The sequence below is a fragment of the Scophthalmus maximus genome, chromosome 3, assembly GCF_022379125.1.
Source record: "Scophthalmus maximus strain ysfricsl-2021 chromosome 3, ASM2237912v1, whole genome shotgun sequence".
Classification (NCBI taxonomy): Eukaryota; Metazoa; Chordata; class Actinopteri; order Pleuronectiformes; family Scophthalmidae; genus Scophthalmus; species Scophthalmus maximus.
The window spans coordinates 17,635,500-17,662,137 of record NC_061517.1 but is presented as its reverse complement, the minus strand read 5'-3'; the positions used below and the strand labels follow the sequence as shown (position 1 = coordinate 17,662,137).

Sequence of the window (26,638 nt, the reverse complement as noted above, 5' to 3'; positions counted from 1 at the left end):
CATACAAATATAAAGAAAGATAAAAAAATTGTTTGACCCAGTAGGTGTAAAAAAATATTCAATATCGTTTTATGATTGAATGTGATATCTTATTATCCCATACTTACTGAATCAAAGCTTAGTCTTAAAAGGGCTTTACAGTACAAGTTATACAGTGCTTTTCTATCACAACGTTCTTACACTGTTTTAGGGTTAAGTGCCTTTTCCAAGAAAAGCCGGGGATCGAACCATCGACGTGGTTCATGGGCGACCCTCCCTTCTGAGCCACATTCCTTTAAACTTAAAAGCAGTCAGTGCAGTGTCTGGTGGTCACGGTTGTGTTCCTCATCTGATTGAGGTGCACACATTATAGCTCAGTATTACTTCAAAAAGTCATGTATTCTTGTATTAAATTGAATCATACAGCCCAATGTTCAGGAGCCTACTTTAGAATTTGAGAGCAAAATGATATCTAAGACAAGAAAAGAATTGCCGTCTCTTTGTTAGATCCTGCACACAGCTGAAGTCCAACTATGACAGGACCCGTGGTTTAATGGCAGATACTGTACATTTTACATAGTTCTACCATATATATATATATATCTCAACATGTCCACAGAAAGAACTGATTCATCAACATCCACATTTCTGGAGTTTATATAAAACCATCACTGGATGTATGTTATATGAAAAGGGATTTGAAAGGAACAATTTCTTCTTAACGTGTGTTCCAATAAAAAGAAACTGACCAGATTCCTTAAATAAACTTTTTTTTTCTTCATAAAACAAAGGTTTGTCTAATAAGTTTATCAAACAGTCTGTGACCTGTTTGTTTTGGCCAGTTTGGCCGAGGTCGTCCTACATGACGTCAGCGGGCAGGGAGCCTGCGATTGGTCGCTGCGCGTCAGGAAGCGATGAGCCGACTGTTGACAGCTCTCCGGTGAAGTAAGGCGGAGTGAAGCCTGGTGATCTGTTGACTGGATGGCGAGGCGCTGATCCCACGGAGGGTTTGCTCCAGTTCCGCGTCGTCTCCCCCTGTGTCGTTGTGGGTAACTGACACTGGTCGCAGCGGATGATATTAACTCGGCTTGGCGCGGAAGGCGACTAACTAGCATTAACTAGTAAATTAGCCCTTTTAGCTAGCTGAGCGCGGTTCGGTCTCTGTGGATGTTCTGCCATTCGGACCAGTCGCTGTTCGTCCACTGTACAGCCGGCGAAGGTCTCGTTGTAGCCAACGCTTGTCATTTAAAAGATTTTTTTGTGGAGTTTATATATATATATATTTATATATTTACAAAGTTACGTAACTTAAGGCATGCTAGCCTCGCCTAGCCGTAACATGATTCCATCACAGCACGTAGCTAGGTCACAGGTGGTACTGTATCGGGTTGGTTCACCTGTGATTACCTCGGCACTAGTTGAAACATGAATTCATTAATACAGATTATTTTTTTCATAGAACTCTGTGGGGATATACGATACTTCGTGTCATAGTAGTGCATACTTGTTGAATGGTTCCCAGCGCACACCGGTGCATGTCTGTGCTGTGGCGAAGTCGTCGCACGGATGTCATCGTGTGCAATGTGCAGCCCGGTGGATTGCATGAGACACCTCATGATCAGTGTGTGCTATATGTCAAATAATGTTCTGCAACGTGTTCATATGTTTGTGAAGCGTCAAGCAAATGTCTGTTTTTCTCTCTCTCAACAGAGTTCGGTACAGCTGCTCCTGCCTGCAAAGTGGATTGGGGTTTGTGTAAGTACAGTGACTGATGGTTGTTCTGCCTCTTCTCCGCGTTCAACGCGAGCTCCGTGAATGATCGACGTTGCTGTTCACCTGCAGCCTGGCGCGGCGGGTGAGATGGACGGTGCCGGAGAGGAGGTGAGAGTGGAGGCCGCCCCGTACTCCTGCTCCACCTGCGATGGAGGGGAGGTGGCCCGCCGCAGCCTGGCCCGCCGCAACAGGAAGGCCCGCAGCCTGAGCACGTCCTCGGCCAGCTGCGCCGAGTACAGGTAGGTGTGGACCAGGGGCCCTGCGCGTGGTGGCAAACCATGTTGTCGTGTTTGGAGTTAGAGGCCGGAACCAGAACCAGCTTGTATTCTGCCCAAAATTTGTACAAAATGGACCTTTTATACTGATGACTATTGTCTCACCTGTAGATTTGGAATAAGCCCTCAACCAGAACCTCGTCGATATTTACCACCCTACTTGTTTGAACTAATGTTAAGGCACACACACGCCTGGGTTCGCATTTCAGTGCCACTGTTTTGGATCCAATTCCAAGTTGTCTTGTAAGTTTTCACATCACGTGTTCACAGAAGGATTCAAATTGTTGTTACATCTACGACTTCAGATGTGATTGGCGATCCAGAGGCCGGACGCCAACATTCATTCCACTGCTCAACCCGACCGCATGGTCCTCCTGATGGATAACGATTTTTAATTTGATTTAATAGAGCACATTGCCACAGTACAACAACCTGACAATGTTTTTTACCAGAAAAAGCTGCTGTTGCGCAAGGTCGCTTGAGAAATGCTTGAAAAAAAGCCTTGTAACATGATCTGTGTTACACCACTTAAAAAATGTACAGAAGTCTAGTGAGAACAACGTCATCAAGGCGCCACTTTGGTTTCTCCCATCACCTATGAGGAAATTAGAAAACCACTCAGAAAATTTCACTCGTCCAAGATTTTGAAACACAACATCCTCATTTGTTAACAACACTTCTCATTTTTGTGACATTTGACAGAAAGGTGTTGTGATGGGAAAAAAACAGGGAAGTGGGTTCCCTCAGCCGCAAGGTAAAAAGTCTGGTGAAAAGCATGAAACAAAGTGAAAGATTAAGAGAAGCTGAAGATTAATATTAATATTTTAAGTTTAACAATGGCAACAATAGATTTCTTCTCTTTATTAACATATTATTTTATGTTTTCTGTCATGTAATTAGATGTAAATAATCAATTTTATTAAAAATTATAAGAATAATCATGCTAGAACTACTGAGCGTATTTCCAATAATAGAAATCATTATTGACAAAAATGTCTGTTGTGAGTTTAAAGGCTGAAAAACATTTGCAGAATCGGTGTTCATTTTCTCTATTATTAAAAAGGTTTTAATTTTTTGTTACCATTAGCTCACATTACACACATCCATTTCCTTCAGAGTTTGAAGGAAATATGTGTGTGAAAATATTGACTCATGCAGCTTTCGGGACCAGTAAACGGCAGATGGTGAATTCACAGAATCAGACGGCTAAGAGGATTTGTTGGCCAAGGGAATCTGGAAAACAACGCTTCTATTTGCCATCATTTGCGAAACACAGTCTTGTACAGTCTTGAAATAAACCAGGATTTGATGTGTCCCAATCATTTTCTCTTCGCTTGTCTCTTTTTTTCTTAAAAGGCAGAGAAATGAAAATGAAATGAATTTGATCAGAAACTTTTCGCAAATATTTTTTTTTAGCAATGTTGGAATTTTAGAGACGGCCATCAGCAGCCAAAGATGCACAGCACTGTCTGTGCTTGAGCTCAGCTCAGTGTTCTGTGGATTATAATCTCACACACTGCACCTGAAATAAGATGAAACTCCTAATTCTTTCTTTTTTAATCTTTTAAAATATCTTGCACTTTTATCTCTTTTTTTTTGTTGCTTTTCTTTACAAATAATGGTCCATATTTGCATACTTGTCCAGCACCTTCTGTAATTAAACCTGTCATGTCACTTCTCTTTTAGGAGGACTCAGTCGCTTCATGGACCAAGCCCTGTCACTACATTTGGCCCAAAGGCTTGCATGCTCCAGAATCCACACGCAGTGATGTAAGTTGGACAAAGACTATGGTTTCTACAATATAAATATAAGGAGTGTTTGTTACAGTATAATGAATCATGCATACAAAAGACGTGTAAGGTTTTCCCGTCACAGCATGGTCAGACTGTTGACCTTTTGACTACTATTTAGTCAAATAAGTGTCTCCCGGCACTGTTTGTCTTGAGCTCACGGTTATTGAAGGATTAGCTTCCTCAAAGCTGCTAGACAGGTTAAAAGTAGTAAAACCAGGCTATTTTTATTCCAAGTGAATGGCCAGGTTCTTGTGCTTGATGGAAGATCTCTCGTTCCACAAGGAAATACTTTGCAATTATACTTATGTTACCTAATGGAAGAGGTGATATGGCACCAAATATATTAATATAGTAAAGTAGTTTCTGTTTCAACTCCATCCACCTTCCAGAGTAGATACTGACACGGACACGTTATTGTTGGAAAGCACAGAGAGAGTTTCCGCCTTTCATGTTGGCCACCGACGCCCTGAACACACCCTGATCACAAGAGAAACAAACAGTCGCTGTTCGTAAACTATGTCCCACACTTAGTCCTTTTTTTATTTTTGATCTCATTCACAAACAAATGCTCTGTCAGACAGAGTTGTGCTGACAGACAATCAGCACAGTGATTGACGATGATCAGAAGTGTACACACACACACACACACACACACACTACTCTTAACTGCGACTGATACCGGGAGCTGCAAGCCGTAAACAGCTCTTCTTCACATACTGTTCCTCCCCCCGCTTCCAGAGACGGAATGAGAGACAAGTTTTGCTCAGCACAAACCACTCCCTCACCATTAAATATCAAGAGGGTGCTCTGCAAGGATTTTGACAACAGCTAGTGACTCAAGAGGCTTCTATTAATTCTGGACATGTACTGCATCTTCTTCCCTTTGCACTTGGTCAGCTACACAACGCAATTGTCATAATTTCACCTTTAAAAGAAAATCCCCGCCTCGGTTTTCCACATTCGTTCACATATTCAATTATGAATGCAATTTTCTCCCAATCAAATAATCACGTCATGACAGTGTGTGACGTTGTGTTGGAAGACATGCTTGGTGATTAGAAGGTTTCAGTGTTTTATGAACAAGCAGCGAGAGTCTTTTTTTTAAGATATGAGGGTAACGAATAGGATACCAGAGAGGATCCCAGTGATAGCAGTTTTTTTTCTTGGAGACCTCTGAAACCCCTGAACTGTTTTAATCCTACACCGTGCATTGTAAATTACACTTTTTACCACAATGCAAGATACAGTAAGTGAAAAGTCACACTGTTGCTCCGTTCCTTTTATGCGGCTGCTACTACACTGAATGTCCTCAGATCTCAAGATAAGGAGAAATATCATACACACGTGCGTGAGTTTCTTCTCAGAAATGTTTTATACATCTACAATAAACAGAACTGGTTGTGTTTAGGAAGTTATGGCGAGTCCAGTGTAACATCAGGAAGCTCATTTACACCCTGTTGTATTCTTACTATACAGCACAGTTACAGGAATGAGCCACACATACCTGTTGATATGTCACTATTTTGGAAAGCGTGACATACAAATACAGCCAGGCGGTTTATTCATTTACAATGGGTTGACGTTATGATGTAAGTGGCAGATACTGAACTTTAGAATATTTTTGGAACAGTACTCAGCTCACTGAGCAATAATTCCTGTCATTACAATGGACAAACTAGTTCTTGCCACAGCCGTGCCATTGTTGTTGTGTCAAGGTATCACTTCCGTCCAATAAGGAGAGCCCTTCCCTGGAGAGGGCGTGTTCAGCCCAGCAGAGTGGGCGGGGGCTGAGATGAAGTCAACCTTAAGACGAGTGTGAGCTTTAATTCAGCAGCAGAATGCACTGGCAAGGTTTAGTGTCTAGTCCTGACTGCAGCGGACATATCCACGGTGAATCCAGCTCGAGGGGCTGTTAGCTGACACTGGAGCCTCGCTTAGCCTGTCAGACCGGTGGCTGACTCGCAGCTTGAATGCAAGACGTGAAGGGACTCTTGTTTGCTGCAGCTGCATCGCAACGGGTAGCGCGCAAGGAATTTGTGGGATGAGTTGTTGAGCAGCGCCTCGTTCTCTCCAACTGAGTCGACCTGGAGCGGCATCCTTGTTTCATGTGTGCGGTCATGAAGTTCAACCAGTGCCTTCTGCAGGACATTGCCGGGACAAACAACGACAACACAGTGTGGAAATGGTGAGACAAGTGTCTTTTGTTTTCCCTAAATATTTCTCAACAGAGAGAACATGTTTCACAGGTGAAATAATGACTGCCACCCGCAGACGTTGACGTGGTGGTGTTTGCATGTTGTCACGTTGTCGCTGTTGTAACAGTGTGGCACTGAGATGTGGACAGAGCAGGGTTGTCGACTGAAAGCAGATGATCCAGCTGTGGATGCTTTGAGGTGGACAGAGGAGAAACTGTCCATTAATAGATCAGAGCAGCCCGTTGCCGCTTCAAATGCTAATGACGTTCTGCTTTGTCTCCCGTATTTGAATTTGAAACCCGGCTTCGTTTCAGTTTTTTCTTGTTTTGTGTATTTTGTCCATGTTTGATCCATTCAGGTTCAGTTACTCGAGGAGGTGTTTACGGTTAGATGCCACACGGATGGCCACTGTAACTTCTGCATACAATACAATCGGATACTAGTAATGACTGCTTTTGTAAACCATCTATAGCAACGTTAAGCCTTTAGTTTGTGGCGACTTTTTTGATTGGGTAAAAAATAGAACAGGAACAGGATATGTTATAATGGTTCTTCTTTCTTATGTTATTTGTTTGTTGGGACTTAAAGGTTGTGTGTGTGTGTGTGTGGTGTTTATTTGATTCACTATGTTCGGTGTCACAGAGGGTTTTCTGGAGCTTCTGCGAGAGAATAGACTCACTCGTCAGGTGGAGAGGAAACCTGCACGGTCTTGTCATCATGCTGCAGGACACGTTACTTTCTGTTGCTGAAAAACGAATCACCATGACGTTCATTGATAAGAGTTTGTCTGAAATGTTGAATATTTATCTTGGACTACAACTAACGAGAGTAGACTGATTGCTGCACAGGCGGGCCGGTGTTGACACGCGACTGCAATATGTCAGAGCGTGTGCAAAAAAATGACATGTTTATCATCTCACAGAGCAGTTGGGTATAATTAAGTGGACTGACATGACACGAATGCACAGCACATTGTTTATCCCAGGTGGCAGGCACGACAAGGACAAATCAGGTGTGGAGAAGAATCCTTTATAGATAGTTTCTTTAAACTAACACACTGCACATGTGAATGCCATAAATGTCACAGCGTCGTACTGATGCTAATGTCCAAGCTATTAAAAGCACAAAGGAGATATGTACAGTATGTTCAGTTCCTTTTGGTTTTTTTGGCATACCGTGAAACCTTTTGACAAGTGCCTGAGGCACTTATTAACGTATTCTGCATTAATGGGAAAATGCACAGCGCTACCTACTTTCCAGTTGCACTTGCCACTGCTTTATTACCTCTTCAAATGATTTCACTTTAAACTCAGAGAGTCGAGAAGCTGCTTGTAACCCCAAGAGTTTGACTCTCAGCTCTGATGGATTTTTGGGGCCAATGCCGATATATAGATATATATCGGCGATAGTTGGGTGTTGGTATATTTGTAATGGAGATGGTTTTTCCTCTGTATTATATTGTTTCTTTAAACCTACAAATTAAAATAAGCAGGTATCAAAATTTGGTACAAAGCATTTTATCATCTTTGACATTAATCTATTATATTATCACCATTTCTAAATGACACCAAGCTTTTTTTTCAGCATTATGTTCTGTAGTTATCATATCTGTGAATATAATATCTACTATCTGCAAATATTACTAATGTATCTATGTTTGGCCAATATTGTATGTCCTGCTATATTGGCTGACCAATATACTGGTGAGGCTCTAGTAATGTGTACCACAAAGACCAAATCACACAGCCGCTTCTATCACTGAGTTCCATTACCTGTTTTCTCCTCATCTCCACGAATTGTTTGTCACTTTTTAAAATGCACCTGCGCATATTTGCACAGCCTCCAATGCAGTTCATCTCTTTTTGCGTGCCAGCCATGACTGCCGCTCCATCTGTGGCAAGGCCACTTAACTTTTTAAATGGTAGTAAAACAACTTGATCAAACAAATCCTAACCTCTGGCGTTGCCATGCATGATGACTTGAGCAGGCAGTTATTCCTAACTCGTCTCAAACTCGGCAATGACCTCACACACTGAAACGGGTGGCCGGGTGGTATTTGTTATGCCTGTTGTTTCATCACAGGCCACTAAAGTTCTCTTGTCTTTCAGGCTTTTTTTTCAGTATCAGGTGCCATGTCAGTAATACGCTCTGCAACGCCTCTACGAGACAAACTGACACTTTGGATCAAACTAACAAACTTTGCCTGGTGCTTAGCCTCAACAAATCACTCCTTCACAATTTTTGTGTTTCAGGGTTCAGCGTATCACCTCGCTCACCACAAAACATTTCTGCGTAACATTGTCGTCTGTCAGAATGCGGTCTTGTGAAAGCTGCTCGTCAGGCACTTGCACCGTCGAGCATTAACTTAACTCATCCAGCTTAGCTGCTTGTTTTCAGCTGTAAGGACACTTGAGATTAACCCTTTTCATCAGGGTCCCCGCAAACAAGAGGCACCTGCTTGTCTTGTACTGCAAAAAAAATGTATAATTGCTGGTACATTTCTCTTTAAAAATGCAGGATTTTGCATCTGCTTTTCCTTTTTTTACACCTGACCATGACATGACAAGACATATAGCCAGAAGAGACCACCCAGAAAGGACATGTTATTCAACTGTGTTATGTAATTTTCTTTAATTGCAGAAAAAATCAATTGCTGTCATGAGAACTTTTTTTTATAAATGTATGAACTGACCTCGCAGGCCGGATCAAATTGTCTTGTGGATTATAAACGCCCCAGAGGCCATGATGTCCCCCACGCCTGTTCTAATGACTTTTTTTCTGCAAATCTAGACAAACCTGTTCGTTATTGTTACATATGCAGTTAATAATACTGACACTGGGTCAATACAAATAAGTATGAATGCTCACTTCCGTTGATTTAGGAAATGGCTCCTTCCAAGCTACACTCATACATCACACAAAATAAAACCTTGTATTAGAACAGGCTCGCCCTGTTGTACAATCAGTGACTTCCTGAACTGTAACTAACTCGAGTCAACAGACTTTGGTTTTTGTGGTGTCTCGATTTCTCTATGAGAACCTTTGGCCTCATTACGTGTGGCTCCTTGTTTGTCATCCCAGAATGAATGGTGGCTTTAAGAGCTGACTTTTGAGCTTTTTGCCCCCCCCCCCCCTCACATAACATGGATCTGGCAGTTTTATCTTGCCTTTTTTTAAGGATGTCTTTTTTTTAAACATTTCACTCTGTGCTATTGATATACAACAGAGGAGATTTGAGGTGAAGGCCCTTGCAGACGACACGTGGGGGTCCAGTACAGTACAGTATGTAGCAACGCAGCCAGACTTTAATCCGATGTGTCTAATTGGATAACTGCTAAGCAGCCCTGGTTATGACACATCTTACATCAGCCGAGATTTGAGGCTCAATGCTCAGGTTCTAGCCGTTCTAAGATCTTATTATGAATTCGATGTTTTTTGGGGGGTGGTGGTTTTCTGGGGAATCCTTGACAAGTGACTGATGAGTCGGTCTGCCCTTCAGAAGTTAAAGTTGTGTTTTTGTGTTCAGGCACATTCAGGACCCCGCCAGCCAGAGACTTACGTGGAACAAGCCTCCAAAAAGTGTCCTTGTCATCAAGAAGATCCGAGATGCCAGTCTGCTTCAGCCTTTCAAAGAGCTCTGCATGTTTCTCACAGAGGTATGGCGACGTACTGGAATGCAAGTGTCAGTGTTTGTGGGTGGAGAGCGGGTGAGGGATCAAGCTGAAGAACCTCATGTTGTAATCAGGCCTGATGTTCTTTTTTTCTATTGGCCATATCTCCTGAGAAACATTTTCTTTTCCTATTCGCATCACTAAGACTTATATTACGATTGCCCGTGACATCACAGAAGATGACAGTATCGTCTAACCAGTTGTTAAAAATTTAACCATTAAGCCAAGTGAAAACTTTATTCTTGGCGTGGATGTGGTCTGTTGAAATATTTAGTTTAAATTGCTCCAGTGTTGATCCTAATCCTGTGTCCTTTTGTGTTGCTCAAGGTAAAAAACATGATTGTCTATGTGGAAAAGAAAGTTCTGGAAGACCCAGCCATTTCAGGAGATGAAAACTTCGGGGCCATCACCAAGAAATTCTGCACTTTCAGAGAAGGTATGCAAACACAACACTGTGTATTTAAAAAAAAACATTTTTTGTAGTATTACAAAATATATTTAAGGAAATTTTGTGTTGATCTCATCTTATTTTTATTTTATTTTATTTACATTTTTTAGATCTTGATGACATCTCAAATTGCGTAGACTTCATCATCTGTCTTGGTGGAGATGGAACGTTGCTGTATGCGTCTTCGCTCTTCCAGGTATCCAGCAACCGTCACTTTTAAAGATGTAATTTTTTACATTGACCCGTATCAGGCAACAAACCTCTTTTTCCTTTGTCATTTGAAGGAGAGCGTCCCACCGGTCATGGCCTTCCACCTGGGCTCCCTCGGCTTCCTGACACCGTTTAAATTTGACAGCTACCAATCTCAGGTCAACCAGATTATTGAAGGTAGCCAATCTTCTCTAACCTGTCTCTCGGCCACCGTCTTTCTTCAGCATTAAACCCTCCCGTTCAGTTTGCAGAGCCACATGGTGTGCTCCACAGTTATCGTTTACAGAATGCCGTATTGTTTATAGGTAATGCTGCCATTGTCCTGCGAAGTCGCTTGAAAGTCCGCGTGCTTAAAGAGAACTGGGAGAAGAAAGCCAGAGTTGACGAAAAGGGTATCCTGACCAATGGGGACTCTGAAAGTAGCCGCAAATCCATGTACTATCAGGTAGTGTCCGCAACTTAAACCAGTAATCTACTATGTCTGGTAATTATATATAAAAAAAAATGTATGCAAGGACATTTTGTTGCCTCTTTGCTTGACACTGAATTTAAAAGATTGCTCTGTTCATCAGTTCACGTTGGAGGGTTTGCACACCAACCCTGGGAGATGATTGGCTCTGGTTCTCCTGTGACTTTAGCAAACACTTTGTTGAGTGATTGGAGGCAGAAAATATCCTGGGTAGAACTTCTTAAAGGTGACATATTATGCCTATACTCAGCTTCATACTTTTAATTTGGGTTAGCACAAAACTGAAAAATAGATTTTTGCATAATATGTCACCTTTAAACAACAAAAGTAAATCATAAAAAGCATGAATATTACCTATTACCACCATGACAGAGGGAAAGCTGTCATGGAGTAAAACAAAACACCAAAACAGACATGTGATGTCACCATAATGACACAATGTCTGTCTACAATCTTATGACTGTGGGTTTCGAACCTGTTATTCAAGACCTACAAGGGCGTCAGATGTTTCTGCGATGTTTTTCAGTGTGATTGAGTGCGACCTGAACTCTCCTCCGAGGGTTTTGCTCTGTCCATGCACGTGTACGTGTAGAATCACAGTAATAATAGTAATGTAGACGCAGGAGTTTATGACAGAATGTTAACCTCTGTGTGTTTCAGGTACTAAATGAGGTGGTCTTGGACAGAGGACCCTCCTCCTATCTGTCCAATGTTGACCTCTTCCTGGACGGACACCTCATTACCACGGTGCAGGCAGATGGTGAGGGGGCAGATAAATCGGTCTTACAGTTCAGTGGTGTGGGAAAACGTCAATACTTACATATGCTCTCCAACTAGTTTTATAACAAGCCCAGAGACGGAGAGTGCCGACACATAAAACACATCAGTGTAGTGTGTTATGAAAGATATCAAGCATGTACTTAATCTGACAGCCTGAAGCAGATATGGATATGCAGCACATGGACTGGCCTTCACCTCCCAGTAAATAGAACTTTCTAGACATCACTGTTGTGTTGGAGAGGACATTCCATAAATATACGAAATTTGACCAGAAACTACTCTACTTTGATATTTGAGCAAAAATATTTAAAGAACAAAAGATTCACATCATAAAAATAGAGAAACTGCAGGTTGTATGCAGCGTAGCAAGTCAACTTTATACACATATTATTAAATTGCCCTGCTCCCCCTTTCACCAGTCACCACAGCCCACACTCCAATAAGAATGGTTAATGTTAAAGCACGTCAACAAGGAAGTAATGTTAAATGAAACAGCATGCACATGACATACTCCCACATCAATACTTCCTCTGTTTGCTTAAAATGTGGCACGTTGGTAAAAGTCATCTAAGCTCTGCGTAAAAAAGTCGCTCATACACTGTACAGTACAGTGGTGATATTTAGCCTTAAATATCCATCTGTCTGTGTGTGTGTGTGTGTGTGTGTGTGTGTGTGTGTGTGTGTGTGTGTGTGTGTGTGTGTGTGTGTGTGTGTGTGTGTGTGTGTGTGTGTGTGTGTGTGTGTGTGTGTGTGTGTGTGTGTGTGTGTGTGTGTGTGTGTGTGTGTGTGTGTGTGTGTGCGTAAACACACCTGTTACACCAGAAACCCTGCGTCTAAACATCATTTGAATACAGTCAATGGGCCTGCACGGCTATGCTTAAGATGCTAGCTGTTCTGACTAGCTGTTAGCTGGCACACATGTCTGCTGAGAGTGTGCGGCACTTTTAAAAACAGAACTGAGCCTTCATACAGTTTGTGTGTGTGTGTGTGTGTGTGTGTGTGTGTGTGTGTGTGTGTGTGTGTGTGTGTGTGTCTCTCTGCAGGTGTGATAGTATCTACACCGACGGGAAGTACAGCGTACGCTGTGGCAGCGGGAGCTTCCATGATCCATCCCAATGTCCCAGCCATCATGATCACCCCCATCTGCCCACACTCGCTCTCCTTCAGACCAATCGTGGTGCCTGCCGGAGTGGAGCTCAAGGTATTTGAGTGCTGACGTCAGATGTCAAGCCGCTCGGCATGTTCTTCCTTAACAATCCATTTGGTGCAAACTCCTACACTTCTTCAAGTCACATGTTGATGAAGATGCTACACATACATGTACTGTGTAAACTATTTTTGTTCAGCTGTATTTTGTACATTTCTGTAGTGTGATTTAAGAATGAGTAAATCTCATTTGAATTTAGATGTGAGGGCATAATAATGAGATTTCTACATTATTTCTTCCTTTTTCTCTGTAGATAATGCTGTCACGTGATGCCAGAAACACAGCCTGGGTGTCATTTGATGGAAGGAAGAGACAAGAGATCTGCCACGGAGACAGGTTAGTCCGCACCAAGCAGCCGTTGATCATCACATTTGGGGGGGGGGGGGGGAAGCAAAGTGAATAATGGATAACTGGCAATGGATAATGAGTTTAACTCCCTCAGCCGCTGCCTCAACACTCGCCGGCTTTGTTACGTAAACCTTATCAACCTGCTTAACAAGTGTTGCTTGTGCCAGATTCTGTTTCTTCCTTTGTGCAACTCATCCAAAGATAATCACCTTCCTGGTTCTCGAAATGAGGCTGCCTTTTATTCAGAGTTACTGAAGCGCCTTTCAACAAATGCCCAGTGTTGCTACAGGAGAAGGTGGTGTTACTGCCTCTGATGTCGACACACACACACACACAAACACACACACACACCTCCTCTATTGCTCGAATGATTGCGAATACCTGTACTTTTCTTGGCTCATACGACCTTTAACCTTTTGAAACACAAAACCTTCTCAGACTTCTATTGTCTTTTTTCCCCCCTTTTCTAGCATTACCATCACTACTTCCTGCTTCCCCGTTCCTTCCATCTGTTTCCGGGACCCAGTCAACGACTGGTTCGAGAGCCTGGCCCAGTGTCTGCACTGGAACGTGAGGAAGAAGCAGAACTACCTCAGCTCGGAGGACGAGGAGTTCTGAGGCCTATTCCATGATCTTCAAGGTCTTTTCCAAGGTCTCTGCGACCCAACGTCTTGGTTAAAACATGACCGTGCTTCTGTGCCGTTTTGTCTTTTTATGGATTGAAAAGTTTGACCAAGCTCGGTTCAAAAAAGTCCAAGTCACAGTGACGTATTAACACGATCCCACAGAAAACTTTGTCAATGATTGGGCCAGATAGCACTTTGACTGTGGTTTGTGAAAAGTGAGGGAAAATGAGGAAAAACTACGAAACCCACAAAGTCTTCAAAATTTAATTTCATAAGAGGCTTAAAATAAACTATCATATAAAAATATAAAAATATATAAATAAATAACATATATCTTTTAAGAAATTACTAAAACTCAAATTGTCTTAAAATATTCTTTCAGGATTTGTGTTTTTATAGTAACAGATTAATTTCGTCTTTAATTCCATTTGTAAATTTTTTGCTGTTAGTTAATTAATGAATGGATTAATTGTGTTGTAACAGATGATCCTCAGAAGAAGACGCATAACTCCACTGTCCTCGGACAGTTTTAGCCATCAGGAGTTAGCTGTTGGCTAACTAGCCAGCAAAAATTGAAATGAAAAAAAAAAAACTCTTCTTACGAAAAAAGAAATGTCGGTTAAAAATGATGTTGGGTTTTATTACTTTTTATTGACTTTGTCCTTTAATTATTCCACAATTTGTCGAACACTTTGGGGATCCACAGTGAACAAAATCTGAACGTTGGGCCTGATGAGTCAGTCATGATCCTCAGAGACCCAGGGAGTCACAAGTAACCACCTACCGAAGTTGTATGTCAGATAATAGGCAGCATTAAAGAGGAGCCTGTAAAATTCCAAGTTCAAACGTGTAAACTCGTTAAAATGGGTGGATTTTTTGAGATTGAGTTTGGCATCGCCGTTGGTCCAGGATTGTCCCAGTTTTCTGTGCGGATGCTGTGAAATACGGATTGTTGTCCAATGCAGTTTGTCAAACTGCAGCTTTTACACAAAGCTGTTTGACTCGTCGTCGAAAGTTTATGCAGCAGTTGGGATGATCTCAGACCAGAACGCGCAATTGTGGGTGGCAATACTGCCGGCGGGTGTTATCAAGTCTGCTCTTGCACTTTTTAATCTTTTGAGAACGATGGCAGGGACACATCTACCATTTTTTTTACAAAAAAACAACAGCCTGTTCTCTCAGTAAAGACGAGTAAACGTTTCGGATTTCTATTTATCAAATCAGAAAAAAAAAGAGGCGATGTAATGTCGTCTCTGAATGACAGCGGTCGTTTTGCAAAAACTTGAGGGTGAAAATCCTGGTGAAGAGCAGATTTACAGCGCGTCTCCTTGCCAACAGTGGCCCGACTGTACAGACTGTGCCTTAAACACTGGTATCATTAATGTACAGAAACATTATTTTTCAAGGTTTACATTGCGGTAAATTTTTTAATTCACACTTGCACAGATTGTTTGCTGTTTGTCAATTTTCACTACGACGCTTTCACGCCGCGTGCTGCCGTCTCTGCTTTGGTCCTCTGCTCCACGGTAGCTCCGTCCCTGCAGTCACGTGGCGAAGGCGTGGGACGAATAATGTCCCGAGCGCGACTCATTCCAGGCCGAGAGACGAGACAGCCTGGGGTGTCTTCAGCGTCTTTTAATACTATATTTTAAATTTTTTAAATGTCCTTTAAAGCCATAGCTGATCATTTGTGTAGTTTTTATAGACCAAATGTCTGAAGGGTTGTGGTTGAGTCGGTGGTCGGCGTGTGCATGTTGAGGGATCGAATGATCGTGAGTCTGCCACTGTGCAGCCGTTGCAGAATAGTTCGCGGTGGCCTACCTCACACGTCTGTTCAGGTGGAATGTGCACTTGACAAAGTGCGTCGGGGGGAAACGGTGGCGTCAGTCTGTTCTCCGGAGGACCAAGCGATCATTCCTCTAACTCTTGAGTATGTACATACATGTGACGCTTCCGTGCGATGTACATCTGTGTTTCTTAACCAGTTTACAATGTGTCATTGCTGAAAATAAACCGTGAATTTGGTACCCTTTTTTTGTTTTTACATCAATATCCTCTTTGGTGGTCGATTCTTTGTGGATGGGGAATAAACTACTCAGTTTTTCCAGCAGTTTGTGAATGGTCGGAACAGTTACTTGCTGTATAATGGAAGTACAGCCAAGTGCTAATCCAAGTTAATCCATGACACTGCCGACCAACAGTTTGTTTCCCAGTTCACCTTTCTACCCAGAGACTCAGACTTCTCTACAAAGTGCTTTTCACTCCGAGAGCCTCTCAGCTCTTTGACTTTTGTATCAGTCCGTTTGTCAGTGTCTCTAACATGAACTCTGTCGTTTTCCTCTCTCTCTCTCTCTCTCTCTCTCTCTCTCTCTCTCTCTCTCTCTCTCAGAGAGAGAGAGAGAGAGAGAGAGACTGACTCTTGGGCTCGTGTTTGCTGTACATGACGAGGATGCAGTGGTCGTCATTCAGTTTGTTCAAGTTGAGGAGGAAGTACGTTCTAAAAAAGAGTTATCAGGTGTAACAGAACTACGGTTCCAGCCCAGTGGCTTTCCTTTTGAACAACAAATCAAAACGACAATCTCCGAATTTATCTTTCTTTTTAATAAGAACCTTGAATAATAAAATAAAACTCAAGTAGGTCCATTAAGGTGCAGCAGAAAGTTTAGTAAAAAAAGAAAAACATCCGACAATACAAATATTCCAGTGTTGCCCAAAGAGGCGGTCAAGACAAGTTTCACAAGGATGAAGTTGCAATGTAGAAAAGTTGAACTTTGGTGTTAGCACACAGAGAGAAAAAAAATTACAAACCATTATAAACCCAAACTACAAAGGCATTTTTTGTGTACTTCCGTACGGAACAGTTTGAATGCGGTGCTTCACATCCTGTGCATACAACAAGAGAATTACATCTACAGCAGATTAGACAAAAAAAAAAAAAAAGTAAGACTTAAAATTACTGATCATTTAGCCGGAGTTGATGCTGACAAAAAAGCTCCATTTTCTTCTTGATGTCAGGCCCTCTGCGTGCAGCTGTGTCCTTGGTCCGCCAGGTTGTTTAATCACTTGCTGGGTGCAAACACTGCGAAAAACACAAAGTAGGATTAACAGCAACATTCTGGCCTTCCAGCCAACATGAGCAGCCTCTAAGGTCAGCACAGCCAGGAGAGCTCCGAGTGAGACCAAAGCAGCTGACGATTCTTCGTGGTGCCGTTAAGTTTAGAGATTCCCCTTTAATGCAGTGCTTGTTTCGTCTTCTGCCACGCTGAAGGAAAAGGAAAAGAAAGGTGGCGGCGGCAGACTCACTTCTCTCCCGCAGGCCTTGGCCGAAGCTGTGCACCAGCCTGATGAGGCCCCAGAACAAAACCACTTTAATCACCAGTGAAATCAACGCTCCGGTGACGGCGGCGGCCTCCAGGGTGTACGAGCTGTCATGGAACCACTTCAATCCCACCTGTAATTAGAAAGTTAAATTAAATTAATTTGAATTTCTGAATCTACAGCTTAAGAAAGTGGATCTGTTTCAAATCGCATCGTCGGTGTCTCTTGAAGCGGAAAATACCAAAAATGTGGGACTTTTTTGTGTATTTTAGTGGCAGTATTTGTGTTCAGTGTTAGACAGTAATAAAGTATATTTACTCTAGTAATGTACTTCAGTACAAGTTTGAGGTACTCGCAGTACAGTATTTTCCTTTTACACTTGTTTGCTGGATATGTTTAGTTGATAATATCCATGCTTTTATGTATTTATACCTTCAATTGACAGATATTAGCCTTCCTGCCAGGAATTACACTGGAAGACTGATAACGCAGCAAAATTAATGTGATTGGCTTAGCATAAAAAAAAAGAACGAAACAGCCTGGTTCTGCCCAAAGGAAACAAAAGTTGGAGGTTCAGGTCCTGAACAACCGCTCATCCACGGCACCTCGGTCGACCCCTTGACCGCCGCGGGTCCTCGGAAACAGCCCAGGTCTCTTCACTCTGCAGCACAGTGTGATCACGTGGACTCGGAGGAAGAATTGAATGAGGACAAAAATTAGGGAAAAGTCATGTCCAGCTCACCGTGTACATCAGGTACACGAAGAAGGCCACTTGAGGAAGGTTCTGCACCATGAAGACCCAAACCAGGACCTTTGCTTCCTTTAAAACCTGGAGAGGGAAAAAAAAAAAAAAAAGGGGTTTACATCTACTGTCTGTTTGTTTGTTTTCTTCAAATTTACAATGTCGGCTCTTGACTGTTAACAATCGCTTGGTTGTCTCATCCTGTGAACAGACATCGGATAAAGAGAAATTCTCACCGCGACGGCGCCGACGGCGGCGGTCAGGCAGGCCCAGACCACTCCGACGCCCAGGATGATGCTGTTGCGAGCGGACATGGCCGAGTCCAACGTCGTGATCAGGATACACAGGCACAACTGTAACACACCGACGGCAACATCAGCGGGGAAGCCAGTGAGCGGCTCTCCGAAGGGACGATACTGGTTTTTCTGTCCTCTCACAGTCACACAGCCAAGGCTTTTTTACGTGGGCCGGCAATTTTTGTGCCAAGAGAGGCGTGTCGTAGACGAGACCAGTTCCTCCACCACCAGCAGCATCAACAGACCAGAGCTGAATGCAACGACACAACACGCGCTGTGCTGCAAGTGTGCAGCATCGGACTTGACCAGAAAAAAATTATTTTTTTACTCTCTTCATGATCATGACAATTCCAGCTACGTGCAGCAGCAGGTCCCGGGGGTCAAAGTCCTTCTAGGACAAATGAGATCATCTCTGACTGAGGCTGGATGAGCGGGAAAACGGGCTCAATGAAAACTGTTAAGCGTGTCTGACGGTGGAGCATTTTTTTTAAATTTATGACCTTGTTTGACCAGGTAAGTACCAGTGAGGTTAGTGTTTGGGGCGAGCGTGCATGTACCTGGGCCTGCAGGTCAAAGGTCACCATGGAGAAGCAGAGGTTGAGCAGGAAGTACTGCTCCTGGAGGCTCTCCAAGGCCCCGCCCACACGGAACGCCATCATGTTGGGCCGCTGGATGAGCAGCGACGTGCAGAGTACGTGCACCACGCCCAGACACATGGTGCACACAAAACGAACCTGTGACGCAAACGCAAAAAAAAATAAGTCAAGTTACGTAATGATTCCAGTAAAACCGTCAACAACAGTGACATCAAGTGATGGAACCACGACTTCCTTCATGAGGAATGAGGCTGTTTCACTCGAAAGGTTTTGCCAACGTCTCTGCATCTTTTTAGGGTACAAACACGTTATAAAAATGTGTCTTTATGAAGTTTACATGTTTAAGTATCACGTCTCTCTGTCAAGGAATCTAAACATGACCACGGGCTCGGCCACCTACCAGCAGCTCCTGCTTGCCCTTCGACCCCAGCACGGAGAAGTTGACCACCGATCGAACCATGACCACCAACACGCTGAGCACGAACGCCACCAGCTCCTGCCGGTTCTCCTGCAGCACGCCGCGGCCGATGTAGTAGATGCAGAACACTGCAGGGAGACAAGAGACCGGACAAGGCTCACACACACAGCGGACTTTTAGTCGTAGTACAGACTCCAGGCTTTCTCCCGATTATCAGATGGATGCTCGAGCACATGACGCATGGAACAAAAGAGATTTTGAAGGCATCAGAACTTGTTTTTCCATTTTTCAACAGTTTATAGACGAGGCGATTAATCTAGAAAAGCCATCTAGAAATTATTGAGATGGTTGTGAGCCAGCCTCACTCTCTGATTACAGAGGTTTAACTACAGAATGCTGGAAATCCATCATGAAGCAAAGTAACCTGATCACCTGATGTTTTTTCTTCAACTTTGAATGAGTTAAACATAGTTACATGAGGGGGACCCGACTTCCGTGTAAGTCTCCATGTTTGCTATGTCGTGTTGAATACAGTTGTTGCACAAAATGTTCCAGAATACGTCGCATTCCCGTTGAATTTTCAGACGCTGCCGGAAACCAGAAATGGAGTCAGCGGCGCGCTGCCACAAAGTGTCCCCTGTCGGTCGCGGGTTTGGAACTTTACCACCAGATGCCGCCAGAAAATTACAAAAATGACACACTCGGGCTTTAACAAACTACAGCAGACAGCTGTTTCACGTTTGTAGAATATGAGGAAGTACAGCCATCAGGGGGGAAAATAAATCACCGCTGCGTGCATCATGGGATCATTTCATCAGAGAGGGGTGTGGTTGAGCCATCGCATTCTTTTCCTCCATTTGCAGTTCTTCGTCACATGATTGCTGGAGGAGACCTTGTGTGACCTTTACTCACGTATGCCCACCAGCTGGATGAGAGACACGGTGAAGTTGTCCTCATCAGACACGTCCGTTTCCATGCGCTGCTTGTAGACGCTGGTCAGGGTGAGGCCGAGCAGCGCCAGCAGAGACGCGACGGCGAAGCAGAAGTAGAGCTTCAGCAGACACGACAGCTCCGACCACGGCTTGATCTGCAAGAGGGGGGAGATGCGGAGGACAGGTTAAGGAAAAAAACTGGTTAAAGACTTATTTCCAAACTGAAAACGGCAGAAGTGCGAAAATATAGACACAGCAGGGCTGAGGGGACGATTGTTTAGATTATATTCGTTTGTTTTCCTTTGCGTCATCGCAGAGTGCAAATAAAACTTGACTTTTATTGATACTATTGTTTCGTTTTGGTTTCTTCGCAAGCGTCTCACCGGTCCACATGGCGTCGGGATCAGTTCCTGGTGCCTTGGCCTCAGGTTCGGAGACAGAGGGTTGGGCCTCTCTTGGGGTTGGTTGCCCAACAAAGGACTGTAATGTTAACAATAATAATATATAATAATAATTACACACATGCAGTTTTTTTTTAATGTTATACATTCTGGACTGAGCGATACAGCAGTTGAATATATTCAGTTTTGTCCACACACCAACGATATTTAGTTTACTGTCATAAACCAGAAAATATTCACATTGAAGAAGCTGAAATCAGAGAATTTTGACTTTTCTTCTTGAACCGATTAATCGATTATCAAAATAGTCGGTGATGAATTTTGCAATCGATTAACTGTTGCGGCTCTACAGTTAAATGATTGTATACTTTTGAAAAAGCATGGATCAAATGATGACCTCTATCTTAAAGTAAAGTAAGTAAGTCATCGACTCTTCATAGCATCTGTCAGCAGCGGTTCAGTCTCTCGGGTCAATAAAGCAAAGAGCACGAGACAGACATTCAACAAAACGTCAATGAATGCTCTGTCTGCACAAGAAGGACGTCAGGTTGAAACAGTCCACATAATGAGAATTGACCCTGTTGTCTATGGGAGGGACTAACTGAGCCCGGGGGGCAACAACATGAAAGAAAGACACGGTCAGCAGAGGCCCTGAAACTGATCCCACTGTGGGTGTGGACCTACGGCTGCTTTTTGCTTTTCCGGAGAGTATTTGTGCAGGCGAGTGAAGAGAGAAACAACGACAGACGAGCCAGGGGTGAGGAAACTCGGGGAACCGTCGAAAAGAAAACGTTCCAAGGTTGAAATTCCAAAAGATCTTTTCAAAATGGCAAAATCAAAAAGCGAGCACAGCACATTAAAACCCCCACATATTATGGCATTTATAGAGCTTTTGAGCACGTCGAGGCCGACCTCCCAAAAAGAATACACGTTCAGATTTGACCTGGATTAAGTGGATTAAGAAACTAGCAAGTCAATACATTTTTAAAAAAAAGGAGCCTTTCTCAAAGGTTAATGCGATTTGACTTTTGTATCTCGTTAACTTAATGAATGAAATGAAAATGTGCAAAAATTCTGGCCTCTGTCCCCTGTTACGTGCCAAGTCCCCCCCCCCCCCTCCTTTCTGTTTTCTCCCCAGGTGCTGGCGACCTGATTGGGTTCCACCTGATTGGGAGCCCACTGGATCCAATCGGATCCAGTGGGCTCCATTTTAAAAAGGGCCCATTCTCAGGATCCCGTCTCTCTCTGCCATTTTGTTTTTCATCGTGTTCCGTCTTGTGAGACCATGTGTTTCTGTGTGCGTTAAACTCTGTTAATGTGTCTCTGTGGTGAGCTGTGGACTGTGAGGTGAGTTTGGGGTACCCTTACATTTTTACATAGTATCATGGGCTGGTGACACGTGTACTTCTTTCTAAAATCTTTTGAGACAAGTCAGTTAGGTCTTTGTTTTGTTTTCTTAATTTCAACTATTTGGCACCAGCACCTCGTCCCATCCCCTCCACTCTTTTGTTAACCTGTGGCACACTTTTTTGGCCTGTTGACGATAAAACTAAGTTTATTTACACGTTCACTTTGACTCCTGCAAATCTTTTGGTTGTTTCGTTGCACTCCTTCCTTCCCTTTTTTTAAAGAGGGAACGTAACCGTACTTTTGAAAACACTCTTCTTCGAGCCGCTGGGTCAAGACCTGGCTCCTCAAGGCCTTCGAAGCAAATTCAAATAATCCTTCTTTCAGGATAATATACAGTCGAAAAAATATCATTAAAAAGTGTGTTTTTAGCTCTGAAACTATATTTATCATGAGCCGTGGCGCTCTACTTTTGTTCGCAGGATCACATAACTTCCAACATGTGACGGAACTGTGGTAATGGTGTGCAAAATCAAACTGGAGCTGGCTGCAGGGAGGTGAAAACTAGTGGAGGCGAAGATTCTTCATCCGGTTACTGTAAACTAATTTGGATTGTTGTAAACATCCGGCGGCAACTGTTTACATGAATGCGCACGGTCGTGCATCATCCTCAGGGTGTCGTGGATGTTCCGACCGCGTCTTCGTGCTGAACCGCCTTGGTGAGGCTTGGAATACACATCACATCACAATTTGATTATTATTATTATTTTTTTTAATTTTAAAGACCTAAAGTTCTAAAGATCATAAGGTGAATTGGCTGGTTGAGTCTCCTGAGCATTTGACAGATGATGAAAGTGAAACTACTGTAACGGAGGCCTACAGTGCAGAGGAGGCTATTAAAAAAATGAATAAAAAGAAATTAAAAAAAAAATACAACTAAGAAGTTCTAGTGTTATAAATGACAGTGAGGGGAAAGTGGAGACGAGGGCTGAGATAAAACAAACCCCCTCGTGATGTGACTGAGCAGGCTCAACGAGCTACTGTACATTCTACAGTTCAATCAGATTCAAGACGAGAGGAACCCGAGGTCAGTAAAAAGGCTGCATGAATGCAACTATGAAAATCTATTTAAACGTCATCTCTTGTCTTTGAGCATGTCATCCATTTGAGTTCTCTCCACATGACGTCTTACTGTAGTTCTCAACGGCGGGTGTGACGAGGTGCGACGTGTCGACGACAGATTTCTGACACGAACAGAAACAACAACAACAACAACACCCAACCCGCTGATGTATAAAGTTTTTTCAAATGAAGCTGCCGACCTGATCTCGTCCATTTCCTCTCGGGCAACGAGAGCAGGAGCTCACATTCCTGCGACCTGTCAGAGTCCGCACTCCGCCAAACCTGCAGCTGACTCGAATTCACTTTCACATGACAACATAAACAGGAACTGAGCTTCTTCTTCTTCTGCTGCTGTTGCTGCTGCTGCGGCGGCGTCTTCTTCTTGAGTTTTTTTTAGGCGGTTGGCAAACAACAAATTGGCGCATTACCGCCACCAGCTGGTCGCGTTTATTTACTATATTCAAAATAAATACAATGGGGAAAGAACAGTAGGATTTGAGTTCTTTTATTGAACATCTATTAAACTGTAATTTCACTTTTACAAACAATTGGCTTCCATTTCATAGGAGTGCAATTAACCAACTGTGCATTATCTTTACTTATGTTTATTCTCCGTGTGCAGTTATTGCTACGGCTCTATAGGTTGTAATTTGTACATACCTATTGCTTTTTTAATTCATAAATTTAAAAAAATACATATTCTGCTGTCCACTTGCTGCTGTAACGCCCACATTTCCCCTTTGTGGGACGAAGAAATGATTCTCATCGCTTCTTCTGAATCAGATGCCTTCTTTCTCCCTCATATTTTTGACAGTGTAGCACAACATTCTCTATTGTTTCTTCTTGCCCCCAGAAGACACATACCTGTATTATGTTGAATTATTCTGCAGTAAAATCATCAACAACGAAGAGACAACCTTTCTCCAAAATTGCTTCTGCTCCTACAGCATTAACCTGAAGACTTTTTTTTTTTTCCAGACTGATCCTCTTCCTGGAACAAGTCATTGTCTCTACAGTTTGAAGATGGTTGGAACCAACATGTGGTCAAGTGTAAGAGCTGACAGGCCCTGTTGTTGAGATCAGAGCTCAAACTAGTCCCACATGGCGCAGGACTGGAAATTCATCTCTTGTTCCATCTGTCTGGATATACTGAAGGATCCGGTGACTATTCCCTGTGGAGACAGCTACTGTGGGAGCTGTATTAAAATCCAGTGGGACATCGTGAATGAAGGGATAATCCACAGCTTCCCTCAGTGTAGCCATACCTTAAGACCGAGGCCTGTCCTGTCGAAAAACATCATGTCAGCTGATTTAGTGGAGGAGCTGAAGAAGCCTCGACCTCCACCTACTCCTGCTGAGCCCTGCTATGCTGAACCTGAAGATGATGCCTGCGATGCTTGCACTGGGAGGAAACTGAAAGCTGACAAGTCCTGTTTCAATTGTTTGGTTTCTTATTGTGTAAAACACCTCCAGCATCATTATGAATCGACTGCCTTCGAGAAGCACAAGCTGGTGGACCCCGACGAGAAGGTCCAGGAGAGCATCTGCCCTCGTCACGATGAGGTGATGAAGATGCTCTGCCGCACTGATCAGCAGTGCATCTGTTATCTCTGCTCTCTGGATGAACGTAAAGGCCACGACATAGTCTCAGCTGCAGCAGAAAGGACTGAGAGGCAGAGAGAGACCTCGAGCTGAGTTGACAACAGATCCAGCAGAGGCTCCTGGACAGAGAGATTGATGCAAAGCTGTTTCAACTGGAGGAGGAGGAGGCTGTCAATGGCTCTGCTGATAAATCAGTGGAGGACAGCGAGAAGATCTTCACTGAGCTGATCCGTCTCGTGGAAACTTTTGTTCTCCACACGAGTTTTATACAAATCTTAATGTGACTCAAGGGTCATATGGGTTTTCTCTTGTTGATGTTTTTATGTGTAAAATTGCTTGGACACTGATCAATAAAACTTAATTCCGTCATGTGATGAGAGTTTAACACTAAAGTGTAGTTCCAGTAGTTTGGTGTAGATGTGATTGTTTTGGACATTGGGCGAGGGGCAGGGTACAGAACGAAGCTTGAACCTGCGCATACATGGGGGGGAACCATGCAATCTGTGAAATGATGAACGGTTTAAACAGAGATCCCTCTTGTTGTGAGGCTACAGCGCTAAGGACTACACCACCGTGCAGCCCTCCTGCTGTGTTCCTGTTATTTTAGTTTAGGTCCACACAGCTGACAAAGTCATGTAACAGGAGCCAGGTTCTCCTGCAGGATTTGTGACGCAGCTCCATCACTGGAACACTGATATATATTCTGGAAACACGCGCACACAACAAACTGCATCTTCTGTGTTGTCTGTCCACCAGGTGTCAGAATTCCCCCTCTCTTTAAGGGACAGTCAATGTGTGAATGAACCACAATGTGGCAACAAAGTTGATCTTTCTTCTACCTCAATCCAGTGGTGAGTAGTGGAAACTGCAGTCAGGGACAAGCTGGCTGGGACAGGTGAGTATGATGACCAGAAGGTCAATGGTTCGATCCCCGGCACCTACAGTCCGCATGCCCAAGTTTCCCTGGGCAATACACTTAACCCCAAGTTGCCTCTGAAGGCAGTACCGGCAGCAATGATATGTGACAGAATATGTACCAAATATGAATATGTGGATGAAGGTGATTTGTAGTGTAAATTGCTTGAGTGCTCTATATGATGTTTAACCAGATGTTCTTACCTGATAATTATGATTTGGCATTTTGAAATTAATCGATTGATTGATCGATCAAAGTCGTTTATTTTTTCAGTTTCATTCACTTTAGCAATCTTTCAATCGTTAAACAATCTCAATGTGAACGAGAAGTGTCATTTACATCGCGCTACTCAGTGTGCGTACGGATATAGACAATGGCAGCATTGTTGCCTTGACCCCATTTTTTTTTTCAAATGGACAGCACAATTATTAACACATTAGTTTGCATGTTTTTGTATAATGTACACTGGCGTGAGCATCTACATGTACAGTGCATGACTGCGTGTAAACAGGATTCTGTGTCCCACTGTGAGCCTGAATAGAGACCATTTTATCTTCTGTTCCACTGTGCTCTGTCTGTTCCTTCGTCCTCTCCTGCTCTTTTCCCATCCTTCCCTCTGTTCTCTTTTGTTCTCATCGCACCATCACAGTTGTTATGTAACGGTGGTCTGATGCAGCCTCAAACGACAGCAAATCATTACTGAAGATTGTGCTTTTCTTTGAGTGGTCACGTAGATTTTGCAGAGTTCTATGGACAAGGAAAAGTTGGCACTTACTGTAGTGCTTAGCCTTTGTTTCACTCTTTTGGGATCAACTGTCAAATGGTGAGGGAAATGGATCTATTTTCCCCTGGACTTGGTGACGTATTTTTTCTGCATGTGGGTTCTCTCTTTTTCCTTTGTACGGTGTCCAGTCAGAATTACTCCTTTCCCGCCTGGGCTTGATTACCAAATTAATGGTATATTAATTGCAAATAATTGCAATTAAATAAAAAAACAAAAATGCACCACTTCATAGAGACCCATGGACGCTTTTAGATTAGGACAACACATATTTGAAGCTTCATTAAGCTGTTTGTGTGCTGAATCATTATTGTTACATTTTGATGATGATAAAGGTGCAGTTATTTATTCACCCCAGGTGGACAAATCAACACACAGTGTTAATTAGATGA

At 43.1% G+C, this 26,638-nt stretch overlaps 3 protein-coding genes across 9 annotated transcripts; 2 read left to right on the top strand and 1 right to left on the bottom strand.

Moving 5' to 3' along the window:
• Positions 1–876: 876 nt before the first annotated feature.
• Positions 877–20,423, top strand: nadka (NAD kinase a). Of its 5 annotated transcripts, XR_004795220.2 has the most exons (15): positions 877–1,024; positions 1,690–1,734; positions 1,822–1,991; positions 3,714–3,797; positions 9,543–9,672; positions 10,015–10,123; positions 10,246–10,331; positions 10,420–10,522; positions 10,651–10,790; positions 11,475–11,574; positions 12,638–12,795; positions 13,055–13,137; positions 13,620–13,801; positions 18,047–18,994; positions 19,094–20,423. XR_004795220.2 is itself a non-coding variant. In XM_035644501.2 (14 exons), exons 3-13 carry the CDS (start codon positions 1,840–1,842, stop codon positions 13,765–13,767), a joined length of 1,293 nt encoding a protein of 430 aa, XP_035500394.1. In that variant the 5' UTR covers positions 877–1,024; positions 1,690–1,734; positions 1,822–1,839; the 3' UTR covers positions 13,768–13,801; positions 18,047–20,423. The 5 variants fall into 5 exon arrangements, 4 of the variants coding, with proteins under 4 accessions (XP_035500394.1, XP_035500395.1, XP_035500396.1 ...); XM_035644501.2 differs by having other exon boundaries at positions 18,047–20,423; XM_035644502.2 differs by lacking the exons at positions 18,047–18,994; positions 19,094–20,423 and having other exon boundaries at positions 905–1,028; positions 13,620–15,807.
• On the bottom strand, positions 16,356–23,306 carry LOC118316564. Its single transcript, XM_035644506.2, has 9 exons — positions 23,148–23,306; positions 20,461–20,557; positions 20,058–20,232; positions 19,128–19,273; positions 18,689–18,865; positions 18,072–18,188; positions 17,836–17,922; positions 17,079–17,226; positions 16,356–16,854 (listed from the first exon to the last, which is right to left on the bottom strand). The coding sequence occupies exons 1-9, from the start codon at positions 23,159–23,161 to the stop codon at positions 16,835–16,837; spliced, it is 981 nt and encodes a 326-aa protein (XP_035500399.2). The 5' UTR covers positions 23,162–23,306; the 3' UTR covers positions 16,356–16,834.
• Positions 21,718–24,918, top strand: LOC118316565 (E3 ubiquitin/ISG15 ligase TRIM25-like). 3 transcript variants are annotated; one of them, XR_004795221.2, is made up of 3 exons: positions 21,737–21,825; positions 22,308–22,544; positions 23,926–24,918. XR_004795221.2 is itself a non-coding variant. In XM_035644507.1 (2 exons), the coding sequence occupies exon 2, from the start codon at positions 24,049–24,051 to the stop codon at positions 24,640–24,642; it is 594 nt and encodes a 197-aa protein (XP_035500400.1). In that variant the 5' UTR covers positions 21,718–21,825; positions 23,926–24,048; the 3' UTR covers positions 24,643–24,918. The 3 variants fall into 3 exon arrangements, 2 of the variants coding, with proteins under 2 accessions (XP_035500400.1, XP_035500401.1); XM_035644507.1 differs by lacking the exon at positions 22,308–22,544 and having other exon boundaries at positions 21,718–21,825; XM_035644508.2 differs by lacking the exon at positions 21,737–21,825 and having other exon boundaries at positions 22,262–22,544.
• The last annotated feature ends 1,720 nt before the right edge of the window (positions 24,919–26,638 follow it).